Genomic DNA, 15,419 nt, shown 5'->3' with positions numbered 1-15,419 from the left:
GTGGGCACAAAGGAAACGCCAGTTAGACACATCTACCGTGAGCACAGACCCCTCTTCTCCCCCTCCCCAAGCGACCCAAAGGGTAAATCGAACGTCAGAGTCCAGGAGGTCCCCGCTGCGGGCTCTGCTCAGACATCTGCTCTCTCAGTCTTTGATATAACGCAATCGCTCGACACACGCGGCAGTCGGAAACGCCGCGCCGCAGTCCGAGGCGACAGAACAGCACCAGCCCATAGCGTTGGATCGCGTCACGCCCCACGACACGCCAGGTTCAGCAGCCACCCGGGTTTCAGAAGCGACTGGTGACAAGCAGGCGTGGACACGTAGGGCAGGATGCGCCTTCCTGGCGCCAGGAGTGGAGCTACTGCCGGTCACCAGCTCCAGATTAAGGCTGAGCCTGTTACAATCGGATTATTTTTATTTTGGGGAAGATTTCCCTCTCACCCCGCAGCAACCCCTACAGCTGCAGGGTGCCGATGTTAACGGAGGAGTCATCAGTTGGACTGAAAAAAGATCCGTAACTCAGGATTCATCTGTGTGCTGAATGTAGATGCTTAAAATTAACCTTCATACTCTTCCCACCGGCACACCCTCAGGACAGGTGACAGGGCTCAGTCCCAGAGTGGAATTACCCGAATTCCAGAAACTAAGGGCCACACAGATCCAGAAAAGGCTTTATTGGGAATGTGTAAGGTACAGTGTTGCACACTCTGGATTCACACTGTATTTTAAACCGAGTTCAGGACCCAGGTACGCCAGAACACGGGCTCTCCAGCCACCAGGATCAAGTGGCTGTGTGTTACACGCAGCGTTAGCACCCGCTTGCTGGACCGCAGGACCCCGCCACCGTGAGTTAAGCCAGACCGACGTGCAGAGGGCATTTTCCCATGTTAACAGCGAGGCTTTGCGTATCAGCCGTGGTCCCCAAGGGACCGCAGAGCAGGTCGGCAGGCTCGCTCCCCTCTCCTCACGCGCTGGGGGCATACTGCATGGCCAGCCGGTCAAAGTCGTTCTCCTTCAAATCAGAAACAAAATGAACAAATGTTTACTGAAAATTTAATAAAACCTGCACTAGCTGAAGAGAATGCTACTGTCACAGCTCACTATGACTAAAGGAGTTCTAAGAAGCAAGATCCTCTGTATCAGTTCTCAATTTTTCTCACTTCATTCCATTTTCCCTTCGCTATTACCTTTATCCTTCCTCCCCCCTCCCCGAATTCTCTCTTCCAGAAGGATGTTTCCACTGTTTAAGCACAGTGTCTGATGGTAACAAGCTTCTGACTCGGCTTAAGAACCTGTACCACAGAGCTATTCTTTCACGATGTTACCAGGTTCGGGCACATCACCCCGTTGTTTAACACCCGGCTCGTGTTTCCCAACATCTCTCACCAGGGCTAGAAAATCTGCTGGCAAGTGATGTGACAGCGACAGAACGAGGACCTGCCCCCTCAGAACTGCAGTCACATACTGGTAAAGCATCCGCTCGCCCCATCAGACACTGGTATGAGGCATTATAAACTCAATTTTATACGAGAAAGTAATTAGTACCTTTGCCTGATACTCCTTTATGAACGGATGATTTTTATGCGCGTCTTTCAACTGGGACAAATAGCGATTCGTAACCTGATGGGATGAGATAAACCTTGAGATAACGAGGAGAAGCCAAGAGTTTAAAACATCACACTTCAACGTGTTTGCTTGCAGTGAGTAAGGACCTGATTTTCCCAGCGTCCTGAATGTTATCGGCACCAATTTAAACCAGTAAGACCTGTGCATACACTGCACTTAAAAATTAGACCTTAAATAGTTGGTTCAAGACAACAATCAATCAGTGAGAACTGAACTTGGGACTCCAGAGACTATTTCTTCCGCCCACACCTTCCTCTCAGGTATACACCATTATCTCCATCACCTGTAATTCCACAAACACTACTGAATATCGAAGATGCGAGTTCCCTGCACCCCAGAACTGTTCTATTTTGTTAATGCCAACCCTGTGGAGAACACGTACAATTACAAACCCAGGTAAAGCTACCACGTGTGCCAGGAACGCCCCGCCTGCCCGCAGCAGCGGGAGCAGGCTGTCGGTTTCTGCTTGCTGAGCACAGGAAAAGCAGCCTCACCTCTGGTGGTTTGCCCAAGTGCTGTGACAGGACGACAAGGTTGATCAGGGTCTCAGGATGGCCGCTGTCCTGGAAACAAGGACAAGCACCTGGTCTATCCGACTTACCGCTGCCAGGACTACGCGTCACAAGCAGCACAGCTCTGCGGGAACAAGCTCTGCCAAACCCACAGCTCGCTCTACTGGAAAAGGCAAAGTAGCAAGCAAGGGAGGTCTTAACACCAACCGCCCTTAGCGATATGTATCAACATATTGGTATTTTCATAAAGGTTAACAGTGAAGTCCTCGCTGTTTCACTCTTATGTGCCCACAAGAGCAAATCGGCCTGGCAAAACCAGAAAGCACCTTGTCCAGCGCCTCCTGAAGCACTCCCTCCGCATCGTCCCACTTGCCCTGCGCCATGTAGCAGGCTGCTTGTCCGTTAAGCAGGAGGAGGGTGGAGGAGCATTTGTCTGCCATCTCTTGGAAGATGTAATAGGCATCTTGCAGCTTCTCACCGCCCTGCAAAGGGAGGAGACAAACACCCACAGCTTCATTACACGTTGCTGAGAAGGCTGTACCTTCTTGCCATGGTGGAAGGACTAGGCACAACGTTTGTTTCCAGGGTTATAAAGCACAGGTACGCAATGCATGAGAAACAATGCTAACAGCTGATGGCAGTCCTGGGGTCTCCTGCACCACAACAGATCGCTGTCAGACCGTAGACAAAATAAATGCAAAAATATTAAGAACCCCTTAAATGGACAAATGATCCAGGCTTCGACTCAAAAAGAAGAAAATATTTCAAAAGAACCACTTCAGCTGCTTAATGTAATAAAGGATTCTGACATGAGATTTTGATGATGAAACGCAGGTATGGACACCTGGCTTTTCACAAAGTTCCAGCTCCAGAAAGGTTCCACGTGCAGGGGCTTCCACCAGTTAGAGGTGGGTTCCCTTGTGGAAACCAAGATCTTAACAAGCATCTAGCCGCACACCATTGCAAGGCAGGGGCTATGCATGAGAGATTTCGCAACAAAACCAAGTGAACGCCAAAAAAGAAGTCTTAACAGTCTACCAGGTTATTGCACGCACAACCTGGGACTTCACTGAATTTTAGGAGACTACTTATTATCTGGGCTGCCAAACAGTGCATGTTTTTGTCTGATTCACAAACACGCTTAAAGCCAGTCTGCTCAAAGAATTACATTTCTTTCTTGGAGTTTAACTGCAAGCTCTGGCTGCCAGTAACACTGCAGCTTTCCATTTTATGTTATAACACTTTGTGAATTATTTAAGCACGGTTTAGCACTTCCCTGTGTGAGCCCAAGGCTAAGGAGCACAGATGAAAGATGTCAATCAAAACAGCCAGTCAGTTTGCGAAGCCAGCTGCCAATATTCTCCGTGTACTCGAAAGAAGCGGGGAAAAAAACCCAAACCAACAGAAAACCTGCCTGCTTTCCTGAAAGCATGATGTGAAAAGAGCAACTGGGAACAAGCTACAGGGTGGTGTTTCTCAGACGCTGTAGGCTAGGGATCCCCGTTTAAGGTACTCACTACGGCCAGGTTCACCCAGGCAGTGGCCAGCTGAGTAAGAGTTGCATCCTCGTCTTGCTCCTGCATTTTCTTAAGCTCCTTGCTGCAGAAGCAAAAGTGGGAGTCACATAACGGAAAGACGAAGCAGCTTCTGCACTTCTTTAACATACAGACAAAATGTTGTAGTCTCCTCTCTCAGCTCTTCCATCACTAGAGCACAACAGCTGCAGCGAGCTGTAACGTGGCACAAACAACTCTTAATATTTCTCTGAAACAATCTGTGAAAGACCTCCCAGTTCTACCTCCTGGCGGGAAATTAGAAACCCAGGACTAGAGATTCAAACCACGTTCTGCCAAAGGGAAGATTAAGCCTAGAGGTCCAGCTCTTCCTTTACTTGTATGTGGCTCTACTATCCCCACAGCTTTTCCAATCTGGAGAACACAAACGCTCTGCAGCACGCCCACACCTACACACAAGTTCTTCTGCCCACTGCAGGTGTCAAAACGCTGCACCCCGGGGAGGGCGGCTGATGAAAACTCTCCTACCGAGGCACACCCCGCAAGAGCACCATTAAGGAGCAAAGGGACACAAACCTACCGGGCCAGATCGAGCCTGTCGAGCTTCAGAAGGATCTGTATCATCATGGCCATGCTGCAACGAAGAAGAGCAAAGTGATTTTCACCACTGCAGGCTTCACCGCTCCCTGCGCTTTGCCCGGGAGCCTGCTGCTCGGCAGAGAGACGTGCTGCCGGCGCCAGGGACGAGCCTCCCTGTGCAGGGACCAGCGGAGCAGGTGGTTCCCAGAGCAGGACCCGAAATGGGGAAGCTTGGCCCTAGCTCCCAAGTGCCCCCTCGCCGTATTGACAGTTTTGCTCGCTTCAGCAATTCTGAACACACACGAATCGATACATCAGGTTCTTAAGTTCCACAAGGGAGCAACAGACTTGGCATTGTAGGACGAGCGCCAAATCATTTGCTACTCTGAAAGCAAACCTCAAAGCAGTTTCTCAATGGTTTCAAGGCTTTTTAGAGGGAAGCCAGGCCTCAGCCATTTTTACGGCACCTCTCCAGAGCCACGAGAGAGGCTCTGCTAGCACACATCCCCGCGACACCAAGTGAGCCGCGCTTACCATTCCAGGCTCTCCCCTTGATGCAGGGTACGCAGTGCTGCGTCAGGATTTTTGTCGTGGAAATAGATGGAAGCAGCCATCAGCAAGAAAGTAGTATTGGCTACATCAACACTTTTTGCCATTTTCTTGTCCAAATCGGCAATGATTGCATCCCTGTGAACAGCAAGGGGGAGAATTTGGGAGTGTTTCCTTACTAAGCCAGACAAACAGATCCTGCCCCCACAGAAGTCTCCCTTGTTGGAGTTCACTGCAAACCCACAGCAAATCACAATAAAGACCACACCTCTACAACAGGCTTTTCATGTGGAAATATACTCCCCGTTAGACAGGGCTCGAGTTCCAACTTGCTATCAGGCTTACCTTTGACTCTCATTGGAGAGATATTCTGCAAACATCCTCACTGCTTGGAGCTCAGGGCTCGCACTGGCTTTGATTTCATCCAGGACAACACCGTATTTTCTCTGTTGAAGGCAACAAACACAAACCTGTGACTTACTAATTTCTCACAATGTGGGAAATAATTGCTTGCTTTCTAAAACCTCAGTTAAAACAACAACAAAAGCAGAAACAGCAGATTTCTAGTTTATGTCTCACATCACACTTTACAAACGTGGTCATATTCCGTGACCCTGAAGAGGATTGTTTGCCCATTTGCCATCTTAAAAATAAAAAAGCACCTCTCGAAGAGGTCTCACCGGGCCATCCCAACCCCGCACACAACACGCTGCAGTCGCGTTGCTGTCAGGGAATGCGTTACGCCACAGCGCTGAAGGAGGAATTATCACCGAATGGTGCGGTGCCGGACTCGGAGGACTCGGACTCGCAACCCCCCCGGCTCCAGCCCCGCACTTGTGGCCTCACCTGGGCGATGTATGCTCGGAACAGGAAAACGTCCCTCTCCACCTCCTTCTCCGGACTAGACGGCTGCAGGGAGGGCAGGAAACAGGAACCTCTCTCAGGGACCCGCGCAGTCACAACCCGACCCCGCAACAACACACGAGACCCCCCCCGCCCCCCGCGCACATTCCCGGTGCCCACGGGAGCCCCCGGCCCCCCTCCCCCGAGTCCCCCTGCTCGAGCAGGGCGGCGGAGAGCTCCGCCAACAGCCCGGGGCGGGGGGGGACACACACACGAAGGGCACCCGGCGATCGCGCCTGCAGGCCCCGGAGCGGCGGGGGGGGGGGGGGGGGGGGTGTTGGGGGAGAGGCAGGCCCCGGGGGGCGGCCCCGACCCGCGGGCCAACGGACAGCCCGGCCCGACCTTGACCCGCTGCGCCTCGTTGATGGCGGCCTGGTAGGCCCCGATGTAGAAGCTGTTCTTCACGTCGAAGAGCTCATCGGCATCGCCGCCCTGACCAGCACAGCCCGCGCCCGCCCCAGCCGCCATTGCGCCGCCTCAAACACGTCTCCGGAAGCAGCTGAGCCGCGGCGGCTGCCGGGAACCGGGTCTCCATGAAAACCCCCCGCGACAACCAATAGGCTCGCAAGAAGCAGGAAACGTCAGCACGGCGCCGGAAGCCGGGGCAGGCTGGGAGGGGGTCAGCAAGGAGGCAGCCAATGAGGGGGGCGGACGCGCCTGTGGTGACGCGCGGGAGGAAGCGACGGGCGGAAGCGGCGGTCGCAGGCGGTCGCAGGCGGTCGCGGCCATGGCAGAGTTCCGGGCGCTGGGGCTGGCGCCGTGGCTGGCGGAGCAGGCGCGGCAGGTGGGGCTGAGCCGGCCCACGCCCGTGCAGGCCGCCTGCATCCCGCCCGTGCTGCAGGGTGAGCGCTCCCCGGCCCCTCCGCTCCCGCAGCCCCCCCGCTCCCGCGGCTCCCCTGCTCCCCGGCTCCCCTGCTCCGCCGCTCCCCGGGCCCCCCGCTCCCCGACCCCGCCGTTAACGGCCCCTCACCGGCCCCGCGCGTTCTGCCTCCCTCGCAGGTCGCGACTGCCTGGGCTGCGCCAAGACGGGCAGCGGGAAGACGGCGGCCTTCGTGCTGCCCGTGCTGCAGGTGCTCTCCGAGGACCCCTACGGCATCTTCTGCCTGGTGCTGACGCCCACCAGGTGCGGAGCGGCCCCGGGAGGGCCCGGACCGGGCGAACCGGGCGCGGAAGGCCCCGCCGCGGCCGCCGGCCCCGCCTCAGCTCTCCTCTTCCCGGCAGGGAGCTGGCGTACCAGATCGCCGAGCAGTTCCGCGTCCTGGGGAAGCCCCTCGGCCTGAAGGACTGCGTGGTGGTGGGCGGCCTGGGTGAGTGCGGCTGCCGGGCCCCATCCCGCTGGGCTGGGAGCCAGCAGCGCTCCGGGGAAGCTCCCTTTCCGCACGGCTTCTTCCTGTCCCGCTGAGGAGCTGCTCTCCGGTGCCCAAGGCGGCGGGGGCTGGCGGGAATGAGGCGCTTGGCCTTCACCAGCGCTCCGTTCCCGGTGACGCCGCCGTTCTCGATGTGCAGACATGGTGGCGCAGGCACTGGAGCTGTCCCGTAAACCCCACGTCGTCATCGCTACGCCCGGCAGGCTGGCGGATCACCTCCGCAGTTCCAACACTTTCAGCCTTAAAAAACTAAAGTTCTTGGTAAGGCAGTTCCCCAGGCGCTTTTTTTTCTTGATGCTTTTGAGGTTTGTAGCTTTGTGGGGGTGCGTGCGAATAAGCTCAGTGTTTGCGGCCATGCCTAGGTTCTGGATGAGGCTGACCGGCTGCTGGAGCAGGGCTGCACTGACTTCACCGCGGACCTGGAGGTGATTCTGGAGGCCGTCCCAGCACGCAGACAAACGCTGCTGTTCAGCGCCACGCTGACCGATACGCTGAAAGAGCTGAAGGGCCTGGCCAGGAACAGACCCTTCTTCTGGGAGGCTGTATCCGAGTAAGTCCCCATCCGCTCTGCTGAGCGGGTGAGGAATCCCGTCTCCTCTCTGCTGTCTTCTCTCCTGGCTGTCTTTCACCTCCCTCGTGTTCCACCTTCACTTGCCAAACCGGCGCTTTGTCTTCCCCTCCCGGAAGGGTGCGGACGGTGGATGAGTTGGACCAGCGCTACTTGCTGGTACCTGAAGCGCTGAAGGACGCGTACCTCGTGCATCTGATCCAGACCTTCCAGGACGAGCACGAAGATTGGTCTGTCATTGTCTTCACCAAAACCTGCAAGTGAGTGGCACCGTTCCTCCTGGTGGCTCTTAACGCGTGCGTGACTTTACATTTCTAGTTCCGATTCCAGACCCGCACTATGCTGGGTGTTAGGCTGGGATGGTATTTGCTTCTTTAGTCTATTCTGACATTTGGTAGAGAAACACCTTTTCCTTGGGGCGAGCGGGCGTGGGGTGGGTGTCCCGCTCCCTGCCTCTGTCAGGGCGTGTCGGTGACTAACTGCGTTGTGGTGCTGCAGGGTGAGGGCTCCTCGGGGAGCCCCAGCTCTGTCCTGGCCCATCAGCTTCACGTTTCCCTGGTATATTTTGATTACTTATTTTTTTCCTTTTCCTTCAAGGGACTGCCAGGTCTTGAACATGATGCTTAGGAAATTCAGCTTTCCTTCTGTAGCTCTGCATTCCATGATGAAGCAGGTGAGCGCTGGCCAGGTCTGGGAGGTGGATGCTTCCAGCTGCATCCCTGAGCCCGGCGTCTGTCCAGGTCCTGCAGCTCCGCTGGGTCACAGCGTCCCTCACAGAGGTTTTCTCTTCACAGCGGCAACGATTCGCAGCTTTAGCAAAGTTCAAGTCCAGCATCTTTAAGATTCTCATTGCCACTGATGTTGCTGCCAGGTAAGGATAGAACACGGTCTCTGTTGCCAGAGGTCTTCAGCCTGCCTTCCAAGCACCAGAACCACTGTGGAGGTTAGGCTGGGTTTAGCAAGAGGAGAGCTTTAAGATCCCCGCGCTTGGGTAGGACAAGGTTGTTCGCTTCTGCTGTGCAACATCTCTGAGCTGTGTTTTGGAGCCCACTTGTGTGTGATGTAGCTCCGATTATGGCTTGCTTTGCCGTGGCGGGGGGAGGATTTCTTGCAGGAGAGTGATTTCTGTGAGGCTTAGAGTGTTCCCTGGGCCTAGGAGGGAACAGCAGGCTGCAAGGCGACACTGTGTTTTGTGTCGCCCTGGGGAGTTCCGTGAGGAGAGGGTTTGTCTTGGAATTAGCCTGATCCAGTAAAGACTGTATTCGTGAGAATGTGGGGCCCTTTGGGAAAGCAGAGGACAGGAGCTTGAACTGCAGTCATTAAAACAGCGCTTCTCAACCCCTGTGCTCTTTGCATTCCAGAGGTCTGGACATTCCTGCAGTGCAAGTTGTCATCAATCACAACACTCCCGGCCTGCCGAAAATCTACATTCACCGGGTTGGCCGCACAGCCCGGGCGGGTGAGCAGGGAAAACCACGTGCTGTTTGCTGGGCCAAACTGGGATCCCAGTGCTGGGGCTGAGCCCTGGATGGGGGCGAGGAGGCTTCACAGCAGCTGCGGTGCAGCCTTTTTGGTCAGCACCAGGTCTCCTCAGAGCACCAGCTCAGCACCCTGCCTTCAGATTGCAGTGGTGGCTCAGCCTGACTCGGGTCTGCTCTGCACCAATAGTTAGCTGATTTTTCAGAGCAATTAAAGACCCCTCTGAGCACCCTGTCACTGTAATGTGCTGGGCTGACTCTCGGGGATGGATGGAATTTGGCACGGGTTAGGCTTCATCTCCCTCTGCTTGTCAAGATTGATCTGTCACTGTGTTCTCATCATCCAGGTCGGAAAGGAATAGCGATTACACTGGTGACGCAGTACGACATCCATCTCGTACACGCCATTGAGGAGGAAATCAGTAAGTAGAGCACCATTAGCGCTACTAAAACCTGGGATCATGCATGTTCCTCTGCGCTGGTGGTACCTGCAGCACGGATTCCATCAGCGCAGAATGCGTGATCCAGAGCAGCAGCATAAAAGTGGTTTCTCTTCCGTGTGTGGCTAAGGTGTGGGGAGGAGCAGGAGCACTTGGGTCTCTGTCAGCTTGGATTCTGCTCTGGAGTGTGCCAGGCATGCATGTGTTTGGTTTCCTGCTGCTTCTAGTGGAGGAGGAACAGTGTGCTAAACTTCCTCCGCAACCTTTTTATTAAAGCAGCCAGCTTCTTCCTTACCGCCTTGCTCCTGTGTGTGCTGAGGTGGACGAAAAGAACAGGTTGCTTTGCGTAGGTTCAGACTTCCTATTTTTTTAGGAAGTGACCTAATGAATGCAACATCTTGTGATGGGGGGAGTGGTAGGCAGAGGGGGGGATTTAATCCTTTGCTGTAGGCTGAAGAAGTCAGAGTGATCGCAGCATATGACAACATTTCTACTGATAACCAGAGGAGCTATACTGGGTTTTTTACTAGTTGAGAATCTGCCCCTGGATTTTGTAACCAACCATGGTCTGTAAATGTCTCGCCCTGATTTAGAACTGAAGCTGCAGGAGTTCTCTGCGGAGGAGCGGTTTGTGCTCGACATCCTCACCCACGTGAACATCACCAGGAGGGAATGTGAAATCGTAAGCGTGCGAACGTGAAGCCCCTTTGTTCCGGGGGCTGGAGGTCCTGCGCGGCTGGGCGTAACTGGGAGATGCGCTGCAGTCTAACGCGCGGCTCTGGATACGCAGCTTTGCTCTTGAGCGTGTCAGTAAGGATCTTTGTTCCTTCTCACAGAATCACAGAATGGTAGGGGTTGGAAGGGACCTCTGTGGGTCACCCAGTCCAACCCTCCTGCCGAAGCAGGGTCACCCAGAGCAGGCTGTAGAGGACCTTGTCCAGGCAGGTCTGGAATATCTCCAGAGAAGGAGACTCCACAGCCTCCCTGGGCAGCCTGGGCCAGGGCTCTGTCACCCTCAGAGGGAAGAAATTCTTCCTCATATTCAGACGGAACTTCCTCTGCTTCGGTTTGTGCCCTTCCTAGTGGAAGCACATAGACCTGTGTGCGGGGAGGGCCGTTTTAGTTCTCTTCCCTAGGCTTGCTCTATTACTGCACATTTTTGCAGCATTTTAGTGCTGCGGGGTGTTGAGGCTGGAGGCTGGTGCCTTGGGGGGAAGGTCTGCGGGCTACCAAACGTGTGCGCGCTGCGGAGGCTCCGCTGACTCTTCTGAGCCGTGCTGCTTTTCTCCGTGTCAGACTCCGCGCTTGGTGACTGACTGCCCTGCTGTATTTTTGCTTTGACAGAAACTGGAGGCAATGGATTTTGATGAGAAGAAAGAAATCAATAAGCGGAAACAAATGATCCTTGAAGGGAAGGTGAGAGCTGCTGCTCTGTAAACTGCTTTGATCAGTAGCTGGTATGATGCCATCGACATGAAACAGAAATCACAGTTCCTCCATCGCTGCTGGGGTGTGTCGCCTCACTCCCCTTCAGGGTGGCGAAGTTTTTTCTTAAAGGGTGACTGATATTAAAAAGTGCATTGGAGTAGTGTCTGGCTTTTGCAGCCTACTCGGTCACGGGCTGGAAAGCAGCGTGGGCATCTAGGAAAGGCAACGGGGCTGGCGCTGTCCCTCGGCGTGTCACTAGTGTCCTGGCATTTGCTATTGCAGGATCCAGACTTGGAGGCAAAAAGGAAGGCAGAGCTGGCGAAGATCAGGAAGAAAAACAAGCAGTGCCGTGAGAAGGTCCAGCAGGCACTGCAGAAGCAAAAGGAACTGCAACTGAAGAGGAGACTGCAGAAGAAGATGGAGCGGCAGAACAAACTGCGTGCTAAGGAAGAGAAATAACATCCTCTGGCCTGGCTTGCTTGGCTCAGACTGCCCTGACCTTGCTGCTGCTTTGGGAATACTGGGACCTGACATGGTTTAAGGTGGACACTTTGGACCTGAATCAGGGTTGGAGAGTAGGGGGGAGGTGGGTGAGAGGAGAAGGGATGCTTTGATAAAGTGCCTCCACTATTTTTCCTTCCTGCACAATGCTGCTGGCTTGGGCCATTCCTGGCAGGCTGGATCAGTCTCCTGGAGGAATGTCTTTCAAGAACATGTTTCCTTCCTCCAGCAAAGGAGAGGCCAGGCCTGAATTCTTGGTGACGTGAAGGGAAATAAAGATCCTCTCTTCTCTTCCCCATTCATTCAGTCATTGCTCTTTCTTTTTCAAGGGCTGGTGCTTGCCACTCACACTTGTTTATATCAACAGATTCTCCCCTGAGCCAGAGTCTAAAAATACCGTTGACGAAATGAGCTCAGCCCTTATCTGTGCCATAGCCCAGAGTTCTCTGAGAGGAAAATTCCTGGAATGTGGGGAGGTGGTATTGTGTGGCTGGTCCTGGGGTCTTCTTGGGGTAATTCTGCTTTATCCATTGAAGTGATGCTCTTGCCTGCGGTTGTCTGCCTCGGCTCAGGCTCCAGCCCTGGGCTGCTGTCTGCAGGGATAGCAGAGCCGTGGTCTGGGACCAGGGCTGCTGGGGACTCTGTTGTCCCAGATGATGGGTTGGTTCAAAGACCGTTTCTGGCACAGAAGAAGAACCCCAGGGGCAGGATTGCCTTGTTTCCTCTGCCAGCCAAGTCTAACCAGAGTGGTTTGTACTGGGGTCTGCTCTGTAGGTTTCTGGGCCGCCCTGTGTGGATTGGCATCACGGATGTTTGGCACAGGAGGCTGGTTAGGCTGGGGGGGGCTGAGCTCTCCTCAGAAACAGTTGTGTTTCCTTACAGAGCTTAAAATCCCAGAGCAGCTCAGGCCAGAGTTTGGCCAGCTCTGTTCTGATGTCAGGGTTGATCCTCAGTGCCTTCTCTAACGGCCAGCGCTCTCTGTGACTGGAGACTGAAGATCTGTTATTTCTGTCCTCTGGCTCACCAAAATAGTTTCTATGGCCAGTGCCCAAATAAGTATTTATTGCAACAAGCGACTGGATCTCTGACCTTCTCCAACACATGGGGGAGTTGTGAGATCTTACGGGCGGGGAGCAGTACTTGTGTGGGCAAACAGCTTGGAGATAAAATCAGTTTTATTTCAAGAGGTGAGCTGGATAAGGATTGAGCTCCTTGTGGGTGTTCTGTCCGTCAGTCCCTTCGTGCAGCCCGAGCCCAGCTCCTCTCCTGGGAGCGTGCAGTCCCTGCGGTGCCTTTCCCTGACTCGAGTGTGGTCTGTGCACAGCGAGGTCATGCGGAGGAAAGCTGGTGTTTCCCTGGGGGAAGCTCCTCCAGCCGCACACAGCAGGGCCTCCTGGTGCCTTCAGACCGTGCAGGAGGTGCAGGTCCATCCGTGGAGAGATGGGTGTGGTACCATCTCGGAGATGCCTGCACGCGTTCCTCCTCGCTTTGTCCTCTTGGGTGCCCTCCAGGAAGGGGAAAAGCACTCCACAGCCTGCCTTGTAGCAGAGCTCCCTGTCACCGGTGGCAGCTGCTGCAGCGGCAGCAAATAGGTTTGTATCAGACTGATGCTTTCTGAATACCAAATGCTTTTACAGCCACGTGCATGCTAATTTGTGGAGCGAGCCTGTTAGCTGTAGATTAAAAAGCCACCCTCTCTGGGACAGGCTGCTCGTGCCTTCCCGGGGAGCATGCTGGTACTGCCTTTGAGTGCCAGCTGATCCCCTCCCTCTCGCAGACACTTCTTAACCTGCGGTCTGAAGTCTCTTTGTTTCAGCCTGGTGGGGGTTTCTCTGCTCGTCTCCTTCCACATGTGATGTGGCGTTTGATCAAGGCTCTTTGTCTTGAAGCTTTATTCAAAATTCCTTTTAATACATCCCTTGTCTTTCTTGAGCAGCCTTCTCTGTGAGGGTAGGACACGTGCTGGAAATAAGAGCTCTCTGTAGTGCTGACTAGCAGTTCTTGCTTCAGATAATGTCTTGAGAGTGGCCGAGTAGAAAAAGAGATTGCTGTGCTAGTTGGGATGTAGAAAGATGCCTTAAATTCCCACATTAGGAATTTACATCTTGCCCAGGGCAAAAAGACATTGGGTGATGTTTCTGTCTGTGCTGTCAGTACTGCCCCCCACAGAGGATATTCCTTTCTGGGCTTTCTAAGCGTTGTCATAAACCCTTGGGATCCCCTAGGGACATGAGGACTTCTTTCTTGTCACAGCCTGGATTGCGTTTTGGCTGTAAACCCACCCTCTCTGCCTGCGGCTCTGCCTGCCAGTCCCCCACGCAGGCGCTCGCACGCTGCCCTGTCCGGGCTCTGCAAGACCTGGCCCGAGCACGGCTGCCGTTCCATGCCCCGCTGTGCCCAGCACGCCCGTTGCCTCTTGCCGTGTGCCTTCCGCACCCCCTGCGCTCCCCCTTCCTTCAGGCCAAGCTCCCCAGCTCGGGGGGGGCGTTCCCTGGCTGGGTTGCCATGGAAACGTCTCAATTCTGCATCTCGCATTGCTGCCTCTTCTCTCACCCGGACCGTGTGCGGCTGCTGAACACTTGGGGCTGTGCCGGGGTGTGTGAGGGGACAGTCCTGCACCTGTGCCAGCCCTCCTCATCCTCCTGGCTCCTCTGGGTGTGAAACCACCCCCCAGGCTCACTGCTCCGAGGGGCTCGGCAAGCACAGGCTCCTCCGCCTCCCGCCTTGCGGGGCCTTTACGCTGCCATCTCTGTAGGCACGTGTCAAGACTGGCTGCTCTGTGCGTGTTCAAGGAAATATTTGTCTGCTTCTGGAGCATTTCCCCCCCATCTCTGCCCCTCTTATGGAGGGAACAAACATCTCTGCGGAGTGCTTCCCAGTTTGCAGGGAGAAGGGGAAGGCGGGGTGAGATATACAGGATTTGGTAAATCCTCCACACGGGCACTTCTGCTGAGCAAGGAAATGTGGAAGTGGGGACAGGTTTGGTGACATGGCTGTCACCTTCAGGAGCTGCCACCCCCTTCATGAAGGGACTCTGTACGGGGCAAGAAAGCTCTGGATCTCTACAGTGCAGGAAAGGGGTAATCTTTGGGCCAGGCTTTTGATTTCTCTGCTGAGACAGTGCTGCACTGGAGCTCTGCTGCCGTTTCCAGCCCTCCCTCACAGGGGCTGCCTGTGGTGCACGGCTCTACCTCCCTGTGGGCTCCTCGCGCTGTCCGAGATCTCCCTGCTCCAGCCTGCACTGTGTCAGCTGCTGCTTTACCTTTGGATGCTCTTTGCAAACACAAACTCAGCTGTTCTGAGAGCCTTACAAAGCTGCTTAACAAGCTTTTCTACCAGGAATGGCCTTCTCCCCGCCAAACCCTTCTGGTGGGGCAGCGTGCGTGCAGCCCTGGGGCCCTGCCGCCCAGTCAGCTGGGAGATGGTGAGCTCCAGGCACCCTCGCTGCTGGCTCTGGTCCTTGTCCAGAGGGAAATACAGCACAGGGCTTCCTGGCTGGGCAGCTGGGTATTAAAAATTTGGCTTGAGAAAGCAGGGAGGCAGCGGGGCACAGGGCTGCCTGTCCCTGAGCCTTGCCCGTGCAGCAGTCAGGCCCCAGCTGGGTGCTGCTCCTGGCAGGATCCTCCTGGGCCAGCGTTTCAAGCCTCGGCATTTTCCCTTCACTTGCAGGGCAGGACTGATCCCGAATCGCTGCAATGCTCCATCGCAGCTTTGCTGCCTTCTCCATTCCAGGGTTCTCCTCCCAGCTCCTTGCAGTTTCTTTGTTGAACCTGCACCTTCCCCGCTGCACCTTAAAGCTCTTCCCTGCCAGTTTTTGCTGATTAAACTCCCTGCCCGTGGCACGCCCTCATTCAGGGCCTGACTGCAGCTGCCCGGACACGTGTCTGTGCTCTGGGTATGACGTGCTTCACACTGCAACGCCCCCAGTTCCTCTCTGCCAGCATCAGGACT

General features: G+C 54.9%; 2 protein-coding genes across 2 annotated transcripts; one reads left to right on the top strand and one right to left on the bottom strand.

Annotated features, from left to right (window-relative positions):
- Positions 1-657: 657 nt before the first annotated feature.
- Positions 658-6,201, bottom strand: COPE (coat protein complex I subunit epsilon). The gene is made up of 10 exons (XM_075444394.1): positions 6,029-6,201; positions 5,630-5,692; positions 5,129-5,229; positions 4,769-4,921; positions 4,236-4,289; positions 3,659-3,740; positions 2,468-2,623; positions 2,124-2,192; positions 1,549-1,623; positions 658-1,015 (listed from the first exon to the last, which is right to left on the bottom strand). Exons 1-10 carry the CDS (start codon positions 6,152-6,154, stop codon positions 968-970), a joined length of 927 nt encoding a protein of 308 aa, XP_075300509.1. The 5' UTR covers positions 6,155-6,201; the 3' UTR covers positions 658-967.
- A 171-nt stretch (positions 6,202-6,372) lies between these two features.
- Positions 6,373-11,770, top strand: DDX49 (DEAD-box helicase 49). The gene is made up of 13 exons (XM_075444402.1): positions 6,373-6,528; positions 6,686-6,809; positions 6,908-6,993; positions 7,193-7,314; positions 7,416-7,603; positions 7,741-7,881; positions 8,219-8,294; positions 8,416-8,492; positions 8,983-9,080; positions 9,447-9,521; positions 10,133-10,221; positions 10,884-10,955; positions 11,250-11,770. The coding sequence occupies exons 1-13, from the start codon at positions 6,414-6,416 to the stop codon at positions 11,424-11,426; spliced, it is 1,440 nt and encodes a 479-aa protein (XP_075300517.1). The 5' UTR covers positions 6,373-6,413; the 3' UTR covers positions 11,427-11,770.
- Positions 11,771-15,419: the final 3,649 nt, after the last annotated feature.

Source organism: Opisthocomus hoazin, chromosome 27 (assembly GCF_030867145.1).
Source record: "Opisthocomus hoazin isolate bOpiHoa1 chromosome 27, bOpiHoa1.hap1, whole genome shotgun sequence".
Classification (NCBI taxonomy): domain Eukaryota; kingdom Metazoa; phylum Chordata; class Aves; order Opisthocomiformes; family Opisthocomidae; genus Opisthocomus; species Opisthocomus hoazin.
This window is presented reverse-complemented; position numbering and strand designations above follow the sequence as displayed.

Bases quoted from the DNA above. Each gene is read 5' to 3' on its own strand.
- DDX49 (XM_075444402.1), top strand. From the start codon at position 6,414: ATGGCAGAGTTCCGGGCGCTGGGGCTGGCGCCGTGGCTGGCGGAGCAG. The intron at 8,295-8,415 runs GTGAGCGCTGGC...TTCTCTTCACAG, and splicing joins TGCATTCCATGATGAAGCAG to CGGCAACGATTCGCAGCTTT. The intron at 10,222-10,883 runs GTAAGCGTGCGA...TTGCTTTGACAG, and splicing joins CCAGGAGGGAATGTGAAATC to AAACTGGAGGCAATGGATTT.
- COPE (XM_075444394.1), bottom strand. From the start codon at position 6,154: ATGGCGGCTGGGGCGGGCGCGGGCTGTGCTGGTCAGGGCGGCGATGCC. The intron at 4,922-5,128 runs GTAAGCCTGATA...TGCTGTTCACAG, and splicing joins CTCTCCAATGAGAGTCAAAG to GGATGCAATCATTGCCGATT. The intron at 3,741-4,235 runs GTAGGTTTGTGT...TTGCTTCTGCAG, and splicing joins GACAGGCTCGATCTGGCCCG to CAAGGAGCTTAAGAAAATGC.